The following is a 13053-nucleotide window of genomic DNA, read 5'->3' as shown; positions in this document are numbered from 1 at the left end:
AATACAGTCCATAATATACAGGTTGAGTGGTAGTGAATAACCCAGTGATGGGGAATACAGTCCATAATATAAAGTCAGTGACAGTGAATAACCCAGTGATGGGGATTACAGACCATAATATACCTGGTGAGTGATAGTGAAATTTCCAGTGATGGGAATACAGACCATAATATACATGGTGAGTGATTGTGTAATATCCAGTGATGGGGAATACAGACCACAATGTACAGTCAGTGATAGTGAATAACCCATTGATGGGGAATACAGACCATAATATGCAGTCAGTGACAGTGAATAACCCTGTAATGGGGAATACAGACCATAATATACAGTCAGTGATGGTGAATAACCCAGTGATGTGGAGTACAGACCATAATACACAGTCAGTGATAGTGAATAACCCAGAGATGTGGAATACAGTCCATAATATACAGTCAGTGATAGTGAATAACCCAGTGATGGGGATTTCAGTCCATAATATACAGTCAGTGATGGTGAATAACCCAGAGATGTGGAATACAGTCCATAATATACAGGTTGAGTGATAGTGAATAACCCAGTGATGTGGAATACAGTCCATAATATACAGTCAGTGATAGTGAATAACCCAGTGATGTGGAATACAGTCCATAATATACAGGTTGAGTGATCGTGAATAACCCAGTGATGTGGAATACAGTCCATAATATACAGTCAGTGATAGTGAATAACCCAGTGGTGGGGAATGAAGTCCATAATATACAGTCAGTGATGGTGAATAACCCAGTGGTGGGGAATGCAGTCCATAATATACAGGGTTAGTGATGGTGAATAACCCAGTGGTGGGGAATGCAGTCCATAATATACAGTCAGTGATGGTGAATAACCCAGTGATGTGGAATACAGTCCATAATATACAGTCAGTGATAGTGAATAACCCAGTGATGTGGAATACAGTCCATAATATAAAGTCAGTGATAGTGAATAACCCAGTGATGAGGAATGAAGTCCATAATATAAGGTCAGTGATGGTGAATAACACAGTGATGGGGAATCCAGTCCATAATATACAGGGTGAGTGATAGTGAATAACCCAGTGATGTGGAATACAGTCCATAATATACAGGGTGAGTGATAGTGAATAACACAGTGATGGGGAATACAGTCCATAATATACAGTCAGTGATAGTGAATAACACAGTGATGGGGAATACAGTCCATAATATGCAGTCGGTGATGGTGAATAACACAGTGGTGGGGAATACAGTCCATAATATACAGGTTGAGTGATAGTGAATAACCCAGTGATGTGGAATACAGTCCATAATATACAGTCAGTGATAGTGAATAACCCAGTGATGTGGAATACAGTCCATAATATACAGGTTGAGTGATCGTGAATAACCCAGTGATGTGGAATACAGTCCATAATATAAAGTCAGTGATAGTGAATAACCCAGTGATGAGGAATGAAGTCCATAATATACAGTCAGTGATAGTAAATAACCCAGTGGTGGGGAATGAAGTCCATAATATAAGGTCAGTGATAGTGAATAACACAGTGGTGGGGAATACTGTCCATAATATACAGTCAGTGATAGTGAATAACCCAGTGGTGGGGAATGCAGTCCATAATATACAGTCAGTGATAGTGAATAACCCAGTGATGGGGAATACAGTCCATAATATACAGTCAGTGATAGTGAATAACCCAGTCGTGGGGAATACAGTCCATAAGATACAGTCAGTGATAGTGAATAACCCAGTGGTGGGGACCACAGTCCATAATATACAGGTTGAGTGATCGTGAATAACCCAGTGATGTGGAATACAGTCCATAATATACAGTCAGTGATAGTGAATAACCCACTGATGTGGAATACAGTCCATAATATACAGTCAGTGATAGTGAATAACCCAGTGGTGGGGAATGAAGTCCATAATATAAGGTCAGTGATAGTGAATAACACAGTGGTGGGGAATACTGTCCATAATATACAGTCAGTGATAGTGAATAACCCAGTGGTGGGGAATGCAGTCCATAATATACAGTCAGTGATAGTGAATAACCCAGTGATGGGGAATACAGTCCATAATATACAGTCAGTGATAGTGAATAGCCCAGTCGTGGGGAATACAGTCCATAATATACAGTCAGTGATAGTGAATAACCCAGTGATGGGGAATACAGTCCATAATATACAGGGTTAGTGATGGTGAATAACCCAGTGATGAGGAATGAAGTCCATAATATAAGGTCAGTGATGGTGAATAACACAGTGGTGGGGAATACAGTCCATAATATACAGTCAGTGATAGTGAATAACACAGTGATGGGGAATACAGTCCATAATATACAGGGTGAGTGATAGTGAATAACCCAGTGATGTGGAATGCAGTCCATAATATAAAGTCAGTGATAGTGAATAACCCAGTGATGGGGAATGAAGTCCATAATATAAGGTCAGTGATAGTGAATAACACAGTGGTGGGGAATACTGTCCATAATATACAGTCAGTGATAGTGAATAACCCAGTGATGAAGAATACAGACCATAATATACAGTCAGTGATAGTGAATAACCCAGTGATGGGGAATACAGTCCATAATATACAGTCAGTTATAGTGAATAACCCAGTGATGGGGAATGAAGTCCATAATATACAGTCAGTGATTGTGAATAACCCAGTGATGGGGAATGCAGTCCATAATATACAGTCAGTCATCGTGAATAACCCAGTGATGTGGAATACAGTCCATAATATACAGTCAGTCATCGTGAATAACCCAGTGATGTGGAATGCAGTCCATAATTTACAGTCAGTGATAGTGAATAACCCAGTGATGGGGAATACTGTCCATAATATACAGTCAGTGATAGTGAATAACCCAGTGATGGGGAATACAGTCCATAATATACAGTCAGTGATAGTGAATAACCCAGTGATGGGGAATACAGTCCATAATTTACAGTCAGTGATAGTGAATAACCCAGTGATGGAGAATACAGACCATAATATACAGTCAGTGATGGTGAATAACCCAGTGATGTGGAATACAGTCCATAATATACAGTCAGTGATAGTGAATAACCCAGTGATGTGGAATACAGTCCATAATTTACAGTCAGTGATAGTGAATAACCCAGTGATGGGGAATACAGACCATAATATACAGTCAGTGATCGTGAATAACCCAGTGATGTGGAATACAGTCCACAATATACAGTCAGTGATAGTGAATAACCCAGTGATAGGGAATACAGTCCATAATTTACAGTCAGTGATAGTGAATAACCCAGTGATGTGGAATACAGTCCATAATTTACAGTCAGTGATAGTGAATAACCCAGTGATGGGGAATACAGACCATAATATACAGTCAGTGATAGTGAATAACCCAGTGATGTGGAATACAGTCCATGATACCGTGTATGTGGGTTAGATACTTATGTATTTATTATAACCATCATAACTAAAACAGTAAATAATGAAGCGTTTGAGTCGCAGGGTAAGTATCTGGAAGCTTTAATCTGGCCTAATAGCTGCCAATAAATAATAAAGGTTATAAGAATGTTCTAGGTGTAAGCATTTCATTCAATAAAATATGAAATTACAATAAATTTACATAGCATCGTAGAATAATAGCTGGCTCTTCTGTAATGTAGAATCTGTATAATGTTGAGCATATACAGCATCTTGCAGGGATGTCTGGGCTGTCATGTGGCATCTCACTGCCTGATGTGCAGTATTCATGCTCTGGGGCTCTGTCTGCCTGCCTGGCTCGCTGCCTGCCTGCCTCGCTGCCTGCCCGCCTCGCTGCCTGCCCGCCCGCCTGGCTGCCTGCCTAACTTGCTGCCTGCCTGGCTGTTTGCATGGCTCGCTGCCTGTCTGTCTACCTGGCTCGCTGCCTGTCTGTCTACCTGGCTCGCTGCCTGTCTGTCTACCTGGCTCGCTGCCTGTCTGTCTGCATGGCTCGCTGCCTGTCTGTCTGCATGGCTGCCTGTCTGTCTGCATGGCTCGCTGCCTGTCTGTCTGCATGGCTCGCTGCCTGTCTGTCTGCATGGCTCGCTGCCTGTCTGTCTGCATGGCTCGCTGCCTGTCTGTCTGCATGGCTCGCTGCCTGTCTGTCTGCCTGGCTCGCTGCCTGTCTGTCTGCCTGGCTCGCTGCCTGTCTGTCTGCCTGGCTCGCTGCCTGTCTGTCTGCCTGGCTCGCTGCCTGTCTGTCTGCCTGGCTCGCTGCCTGTCTGTCTGCCTGGCTCTCTGCCTGCCTGTATGCCTGGCTCTCTGCCTGCCTGTATGCCTGGCTCTCTGTCTGCTTGCCTGACTCGCTGCCTGCCAAAGGCACAAGTGAGACACTTGGCTTAATCAGAATGCAGAGCAAGATTTGGGGAAGCCAGAAGCAAGGTTTGCTATTCAAATCCAAGTACTGTATGTAAGAAAAACTTTTTAAAAATAAGACAAACAGCAAAAAAAGGGAGCAAAACACAAGCAGCTCAGAAGGGCCAAGATGCAACAATTCTGTGGGGATGTTCAATAAAAATGTGAAAATGCAGAGCTTAAGAATTGTAAACTGTTCTTTGTAGGTGTAGGGACAGTGTTCTTGGACAGCTCTTGTCTGTATTGCAGCACAGACCACATTTTACTGAATGAATGTTGTAGAAGATTCAGTGTTGACTCATTAGTGACAAGCAACATGTGACTGAACCAGTGCACAGACTAGAAGGTCCCAGGTTTGATTTCCACGCCTGTGCCTTTGGCCTCAGTGCCCCGAAGCTGGGATAATAATAGTCATCCATCTTGCCCTTTCCTGACTGCCAGCAAGGACTGTTTCCCCTAGTGGAGAGGTCAGTTACCAGGGGGCACAGATTTAAGGTGATTGGTAGAAGGATTAGATGGGACATGAGGAAAAACTTTTTCACCCGAGGGTGGTGGGTGTCTTGAATTCACTACCAGGAGCAGTGGTGGATGGAGAAACCCTCAACTCATTTAAAAGGTACCTGGACATGCCCCTGTTAACCTACAAGGCTATGGACCAGGTGCTGGAAGGTGGGATTAGATCGGGTAGATTTTTCAGCTGGCGCAGACACGACGGGCTGAATGGCCTCCTTCTGTGCCGTAATTCTTCCAAGGTTCTCGTGACCCCTTGCTGGAAGGTGCGCATGTGGACAATCGGGCGGTCAGGTGGGTTTGCGGGCAGGACCGTGATTTCCAGTTGGTTGAGCAGCCTGAAGACACTCGGCGTCTAGCTTCATGCATGAAGGATAGGCAACTTTGACGAGGTACTAGGAGGTCGAGGGTGACCACTCCGTAGAAGCAATGCGCAGTTGTAAGAGAGTAGGGGTAAATGTCGGAAAAGACAAAAATAAATGATTGCGTGCAATATGAACCTGCCGCCCACCTTGAAACACCCCAGCACAGAACTGGAAATTCCTGCTGTTCGTGTCCTGAAAGTCAGGCAGATAAATGTAACCATGTGATTGCCATGGGGATGGGCATGCAGAAAACAGTCCAGTCAGTGCTTGCCACTGTTGATGGTCTCGGAGGGAGTCTGACACCAGATCATGTCAACAAGCTGAAAAACCTAACACACTGATTAGAACAGTCTTATTTTGAGCTGCATTCTGTCTTGCTTTGCATGTGCTCTTTCTTCCCCTTGCCCTGTTTCCCTCTCCTACCTCTCATTATTTTGAAAGAGCTTTCTTGGTGGCTCGGTTGGTAGGTTCAATCCCTGGTGCGGACCCAGTCCGATGACCTCAGCTGATCATTGGTTGCATGCTACAACTGGATACAGTGCCACGAGGTATCAGAGGGAGGAAGCTGGCTGAGATTCCCTGTCTGAATTCATCAAAAATATCCATACCTTCTGATTTATATAAAAAATAGTTCCCGATTTTTCTCCTGTCTTGTTCTAAAGGAGCTGATTTTTTTTTTTTGGTTGCGGTGAGGTGCTCTAAACACTGCAGTCTCCTCGATCCCTTATCAGAATGGGCATTCTGCATGTGTGAGCAGAGGGAAGAAGCAGCAGGCTGTTAAACAATGGCGAGAAGACAAATCGTAGGCAAGCCCAATACTTAGCCTGGAAAAAAAGAGCTTAAATTTCTATCGCATCTTTCATGACCTCAGGACTTCCCAAAGCTCCCCGCAGCCAATGAACTACATTTGAAGTGTAGTCAAGTGAAGTGTTGTAATGCAGGAGACGCGGCAAGCAATTTGCAGACAGCAATGTCCCACAAACAACAATGTGGTAATGACCGGATAATCTTTTTTGTGGTGTTGGTCGAAGGATAAATAACGTCCAGGACACCAGGAAGACCCCTTGCACTTCCTCGATTTTCGTTCCTCCACCATTGACAGCCGTGCCTTCAGCTGCCCAGACCCCAAGCTCTAGAATTGCCTCCCTAAACCTCTCCGCCTCTCTACCCCTTCTCTCCTCCTTTTAAGACGCTGCTTAAAACTTATCTGTGACCAAGCTTTTGGTCATGTGTCCTTGTATTTCCTTATGTGGTCTGGTCTCAACTGTTTGGCTGATGACACTGCCTTGGAAGGTTTTAATATGTTAAAGGGGGTGTATAAATAAGAATAGTTGAGGGTGTAGCTCACAGATTGGTACAGCAGGGTATTCTGGCATCTCTGAGCGGTACGTGCCACTTGCCACTTGCATGATGATGAGCTCACGGCGCCTGGGCGATCTCTTTCAGGTTTACCCGATGGTGTGAGATCGAGCTCCCACAGCCGGAGCGGGAGCCACGACCGCCACGAGGAGCAGACGGACACGTCAGACAGCGAGTCCTTCACCTTGCAGGTGCGGAAAATCAATCAGCAGCCGGCGCCATGGAAACCGGGAGAGCAGGGATACGATCCTAACAGGTGAGGGAAACCAAAGGACACTTGCCTTTCTCCCATTTGGAGTTGGGGAGGTGGCTGATGGTGGGATCCTGGCTGCTATTAGGATTTCAGTGAAGTCTTTACCAGAAGCTTTAATACTATATTCACCCAAACAATGGAAAAATGCTCAGGATTGGTTCTGCACCTTCCTAATGTCAGTTGAGCCTGGAAACACCGATACCGTGAGTTTTACTGTGCAGTAACAGACATTCAGTCCATCTGGTCCATGCTGATAGTTACGCTCCACCCGAGTTCCTCCCATTCTCTTTACTTCATCTCACACTTTTAAAATATCCTTCTGTTCCTTGAATAAAATGTGGAGAGAGAAAACGCTCTGCATGTTAGGCAGCATCTGTAGAGAGGGAGAGGTTAACATTTCAGATTCACTCATTCTGATGAATGACCATTGGTGTGAAACATTAACTATTTTTCTCTCCACAGATGCTGCGAGACCTGCTGAGTATTTCCAGCATTTTCTGTTTTTGTACCTGTGATTTAATTAAATTAATTTATTTATTTAGAGATACAGCACTGAAACAGGCCCTTCGGCCCACCGAGTCTGTGCCGACCATCAACCACCCATTTATACTAATCCTACACTAATCCCATATTCCTACCACATCCCCACCTGTCCCTATATTTCCCTACCACCTAACTATACTCGGGGCAATTTATAATGGCCAATTTTACCTACCAACCTGCAAGTCTTTGGCTGTTGGAGGAAACTGGAGCACCCGGCGAAAACCCACGCAGACACAGGGAGAACTTGCAAACTCCCTTAAATTATTCCCTTACATCTGCTATGTATGGTGGACATACAGGGACTTTTACACTGAGGCGCTTCTGAGCTGTGCAACACTAGACAGGAGTGAATAGTTCCCTTTTAAACAGCAGAGGTACTGACCGTTTACAGGAACTGACACCATGATGCACGACACCAGACACTATAGAGAATTGTTAGCCAAAATCACTGGTCAGGTTGGAAAGAAAGGGACAAAAAGAAAACACACAGCACTAAGTGGGAGGTCCAATCACCCAGGGCTTTATTGTAAACATAGAAACTACATTGCAGGGTCTTTCAATCACTTATTTCTTTACAGACATGCAGGAATGAATACACACAAGGATGCCTCCACCACTTTGAGGCAGAGTGTTCCAAAGTCGCACAATCCTCTGAGAGAAAAAAATTCTTCTCATCTCTGTACTAAAAGGGCGACCCCTAATTTTAAAACCGTGCCCCCTAGTTCTGGACTCACCTACAAGCCGAAACATCCTTTCCAAATTCACCTTGTCAAGACCGTTCAGGATGTTTTATACTTCAATCAAGTCCCCCTCACTCTTCTAAACTCAAGTGAAAACAAGCCCAGTCTGTCCAACCTTTCCTCATAAGACAACCTGCTCATTCCAGGTATCAGTCTAGTAAACCGCCTCCACCGCATTCACATCCTTCCTTAAATAAGGAGATCAAAATTGTGCACGGTATTTGAGATGTATAACTGAAGCATAACATCCTTACTTTTATTTTTAGTTCCTCTTAATAAAGGATAGCATTCCATTAGCCTCCTTTATGACCTGCTGTATCTGCATACAAACGTTTTGTGGCTCATGCACTGGAGCACCTAGATCCCTCTGCACCTTGGAATTCGGCAGTCGTTCGCCATTTAAGTAATACTCTGCTTTTTAATTCTTACTGCCAAAGTGAACAACTTCACATTTTCCCACATTATACTCCATCTGCCAGATTTTTGCCCACTCACTTGCAACCTCATGTCCTCTTCGCAACGTACTTTCCTATCTATCTTTGTGTCATGTGCAAATTTAGCTACCATGCCATCGCTCCCCTCATCTAAGTCATTGATATAAATTGTAAAAAGTTGAGGCCCCAGCACAGACCACTGCAGAACTCCACTCGTCACATTCTGTCAATCAGAAAAGGCCCCATTTATGCATGCTCTCTGTTTTCTGCCAGCCAGCTAATCTTGTATCCATGCTAATATGTTATCCCCTACACTATTAACTCCTACTTTGCTCAATAACCTTTTATGTGGCACCTTGTCAAATGCTTTCAGGAAATCCAAGTACAGTACGTCAATGGGCTCCCCTATATCCACGGCGAACGTTACCCCTTCAAAGAACTCCAATAAATTGGTTAAACATGATTTCCCTTTCACAAAGCCATGCTGACTATTCCCAATTAGCTTGAGTTTTTCTAAGTACCCATTTATAGCCTCCTTAACAATTGATTCTAACACCTTTCCCATGGCAGATGTCAAGCTAACTGGCCTATAGTTACTTGTTTTCTGCCTCTTTCCCCCCACCCCTTTGAATAGAAGGGTTATATTTGCTATTTTCCAGTCTAGTGGAACCTTTCCAGAATCTAGCGAATTTTGAACAATTAACACCAATGCATCTACTACCTCATTAGCCACCTCTTCGGAACTTGTCAGCTCGCAGCTCCATCAGTTTGGTCAGTTCTGCTTCCCTGGTGATTGTAACTTCACCAAGTTCCTCTCTTCCTTCCACCTCCTGATTTACAGCTGTTACTGGAATGTTTTTTGTATCCTCTAAAGTGAAGACAGAAGCAAAATATTTGTTCATCTGCCATTTCCTTATTATCTACTATTAACTCCCCATTCTCACTCTCCAGAGGACCAACATTCACTTTACTTTTTTCCTCTCTAAATACCTGTAGAAGCTCTTGCAATCGGGTTTTACATTTCTAGCTAGCTTCCTCTCATACTTTAATTTCTTTCCCCTGATTAACCTTTTAGTCATTCTTTGCCATTCTTTATATTCTGACCAATCATCTGACCTGCCACTCATCTTTGCGCAATTATTTGCTTTTTCCTTAAGTTTGATGCTTTCCTTGATTTCTTTAGTTAACCACGGACGGTGGGTCCTCCCTTTCGAATTTTTCTTTTATTGTAGGAATATACTTATCTTGAGTATTCTGAAATATCCCCTTGAATGTCTGTCACTGCTTCTCTATTGATCTATCTCCTAGCCCAGTAACCCAGTTCACTTCAGCTAGTTTAGCTTTGATACGCACATAATTGCCCTCATTTAAGTTTAAAATACTAGTCTTGGACTCATTCTTCTCTCTTTCAAACTGGATGTAAAATACAGTCATATTGTAGTCGCTGCTACCTAGGGGTGCCTTTACTCTATAGTCATTAATTAATCCTGTCTCATTACACAATACCAAGTCTAATATAACCTGCTCTGTGGTTGGTTCCAGAACAGGCTGCTCGAAGAAGCTATCTCGAAAGCATCCTATGGATTCCTTATCCAGGCTATTATTGCCAATCTGATTTTTCCAGTTTATATGTAGATTCAAATCACCCATGATTATTGCCGACCCTTTATCACAAACACTTCCAAAAGACACTGGATAAAGTGCCACATAACGGGCTTGTCAGCAAAGTAAGAGCCCATGGAAGTAGCAGCATGGGTACAAAATTGGCTGAGTGGCAGGAAACAGAATAACTGTGAACAGTTGTTTTCTAGACTGCAGGAAGGCATACAGTGGGGTTCCTCAGGGGTCAGTGTTGGGTCCCCTGCTTTCTTAATATGTATTAATGACCTAGACAAGGCACAATTTCAAACTTGGAAATATTATGAACTGTGAGGAGGATAGTGATAAACTTCAAGAGGACAGACAGGCTGGTGGATTGGGCGGACAAGTGTTCAATGAAATTTAATGCAGAAAAGTGTGCAGTAGTTCATTTTGGTAGGAAGAACGAGGAGAGGCAATATAAATTAAAGCGTACAATTCCAAAGATGGCGCAGGAGCAGAGGGACCTGGGGGTATATATGCACAAATCATCAAAAGTTGCAGGGCAGGTTGATAAAGTGGTTAATAAAGCATACAGGATCCTGGGCTTTATAAATAGGAGCGTAGAGTATAAGAACAAGGAAGTTATGATAAACCTATATAAACCACTGGTTCGGCCTCAACTGGACTATTGTGTCCAGTTCTAGCCACTGCACTTTAGAAGGATGTTAAGGCATTAGATAAGGCGCAGAAAAGATTCATGAGAATTATTCCAGGGATGAGGGGCTTCAGTTATATGGACAGGTTCAAAATCATGAGAGGTCTGAACAGAGTAGATAGAGAGAAACTGTTCCCTTAGGCTGAAGGATCCAGAATCAAAGGACACCGATTTAAGGTGATTGATAAAAGAAGATACAGCCACATGAGGAAAAGCCTTTTTACGCAGTGAGTGGTTAGGATCTGGAATACACTGCCTGGAGGCAGATTCAATCGAGGCTTCAAAAGAGAACTGGATAATTATCTGAAGAGAAAACATTTGCAGGGGAAAAGGCAGAGGAGTGGGACTAGGGTGAGTTGCTCTTCCAGAGAGCCGGCACAGACACCATGGGCCGAATGGCCTCAGCCTGTGCTGTAACCATTCTTTGATTCAATTTCCCTCATCATTGATATTAGGACCACTGCCTTTTTTGTTATGTATTGATGACCTGGCCTAAACTATGAAGGATTTTGATGGGGTAAAGTCGGAGAAACTGTTTCCACCAGCAGGGTGGTCAGTAGCCAGAGGACACAGACTGAAGAAAATTGGCAAAAGAACTGGGACAGGGAGATGAGAATTTTTTATGCAGCAAGTTATGATTTTGAATGCTCTGCCTGAAAGGGCAGTGGAAGCAGATCCAATAGTAACTTTCGATAGGGAAGTGGGTATATACGAGAAAGATTTTTTAAAAATTTGTAGGGTTGTCAGGGAATGAGCAAGTGGAGTGGGACTAATTGGATAGCTCTTTCAACGAACCAGCAAGGGCACGATGAGTTCAATGGTCTCTCTGTGTGGTGTACGATTCCATGATGACCACCATTTTGCAGACAGTGTCTTGGCTGGTTGACTACCAGTCCTGTTCTGACCTGGGCCCAAGGTGGTGCAAGAATTGGCTGTGAAGGAGGGGGAGAATGCCTGCTGTTCTATGCAGGTTCTGTTCCTCTATCTCTTCTGTGACTCTTATCCCCCAGGGAAATTGTGAGCTCACTTGAGATCTGTCCCCAGATGCATTGCGTGACCGACCAGCCAGCTCATCTCGTAGTGATCTTTTTTTTTCTTCCTCTCGTGCTATAGCCTCTGTCCTGGCTCATTCCGTATCGTAAAAACCATCCAAGCATGGCTATGAGAGAGTGGATTGCCGTAACCGCATTTCCTGAAATTACTAAAGATTTAACTATGCCATTCAGCTCCCAACCTTACTTCAGCATGCACTAAAGCCAAAGGTGCCTCTGCCACCTTTTCTTAAAAATTCTTTTCAAGGGATTTGGGCATCACTGGCAAGGCCAGCATTTATTGCCCATCCCTAATTTACCCTTGACAACTGAGTGGCTTGTTAGGCCATTTCAGAGGGCAGTTAAGAGTCAACCACATCGCTGTGCGTCCGGAGTCACGTAGGCCAGACCAGGTAAAAATGGCAGATTTTCTTCCCTAAAAGACATTAGTGAACCAGCTGGGTTTTTGCGACAATCAATGATAGTTTCACGACCAGCTTACGATTCCAGATTGTTTTGTTCATTAAGTTTAAATTGCACCAGCTGCCATGGTGGGATTTGAGCACGTGTCCCCAGGACATTAGCTGGGCCTCTGCATTACTAGTTCAGTGACATTACCACTATGACACCGCCTCCTATTTGCAGGAGCTTGTCTCAAATCGCCTTCGGGTGCAGTATAACTCCAATCAGTCGCTGTAGATCTGAATTTCTCACCATTTCCTTCCTTAAACATCCTTTATGTTACGTTTTTCTTGTTTTGCTCATTGCAGCTGGCTCCTGGATTCAAGCAGACACTTCGGAGTGGGACCGTGCTGTAAATCAGAAACCCAGGCTCCATCATCTCTGCTACATGTGGTCTAATTACTATACTTTTAAGAGCATTACAGTGCAAAACAAAGTCTTCTCAGAATCATAGAAGAGTTACAGCACAGGAGCCATTCAGCCCGTCTTGTCCGTGCTTGCTCTCTGCAAGAGTAACTCAACTAGTTCCACACCCCTGTCTTTTACCTGTAGCTCTGCAAATTTAGTCTGTTCAGATCATTATCCGATTCCCTTTTTGAATGCCTCGATTGAATCTGCCTCCACCACACTCTGAGACAGTGGATTCCAGATCCTAACCACTCGCTGCGTTAAAAAAAAAGTTGATATGTTTCCACTTTTTT

General features: G+C 43.7%; 1 protein-coding gene across 1 annotated transcript in view; it reads left to right on the top strand.

Annotated features, from left to right (window-relative positions):
- The window catches only part of gnl1 (guanine nucleotide binding protein-like 1), a 42499-nt gene that overhangs the window by 6634 nt on the left and 22812 nt on the right, over nt 1–13053 (top strand). The window contains exon 2 of the mRNA XM_068009645.1: nt 6681–6849. Within this exon, the coding sequence (XP_067865746.1) occupies nt 6681–6849 (169 nt within the window). The remainder of the gene's footprint in view (nt 1–6680; nt 6850–13053) is intronic.

This window comes from Heterodontus francisci, chromosome 29 (genome assembly GCF_036365525.1).
Source record: "Heterodontus francisci isolate sHetFra1 chromosome 29, sHetFra1.hap1, whole genome shotgun sequence".
Classification (NCBI taxonomy): domain Eukaryota; kingdom Metazoa; phylum Chordata; class Chondrichthyes; order Heterodontiformes; family Heterodontidae; genus Heterodontus; species Heterodontus francisci.
This window is presented reverse-complemented; position numbering and strand designations above follow the sequence as displayed.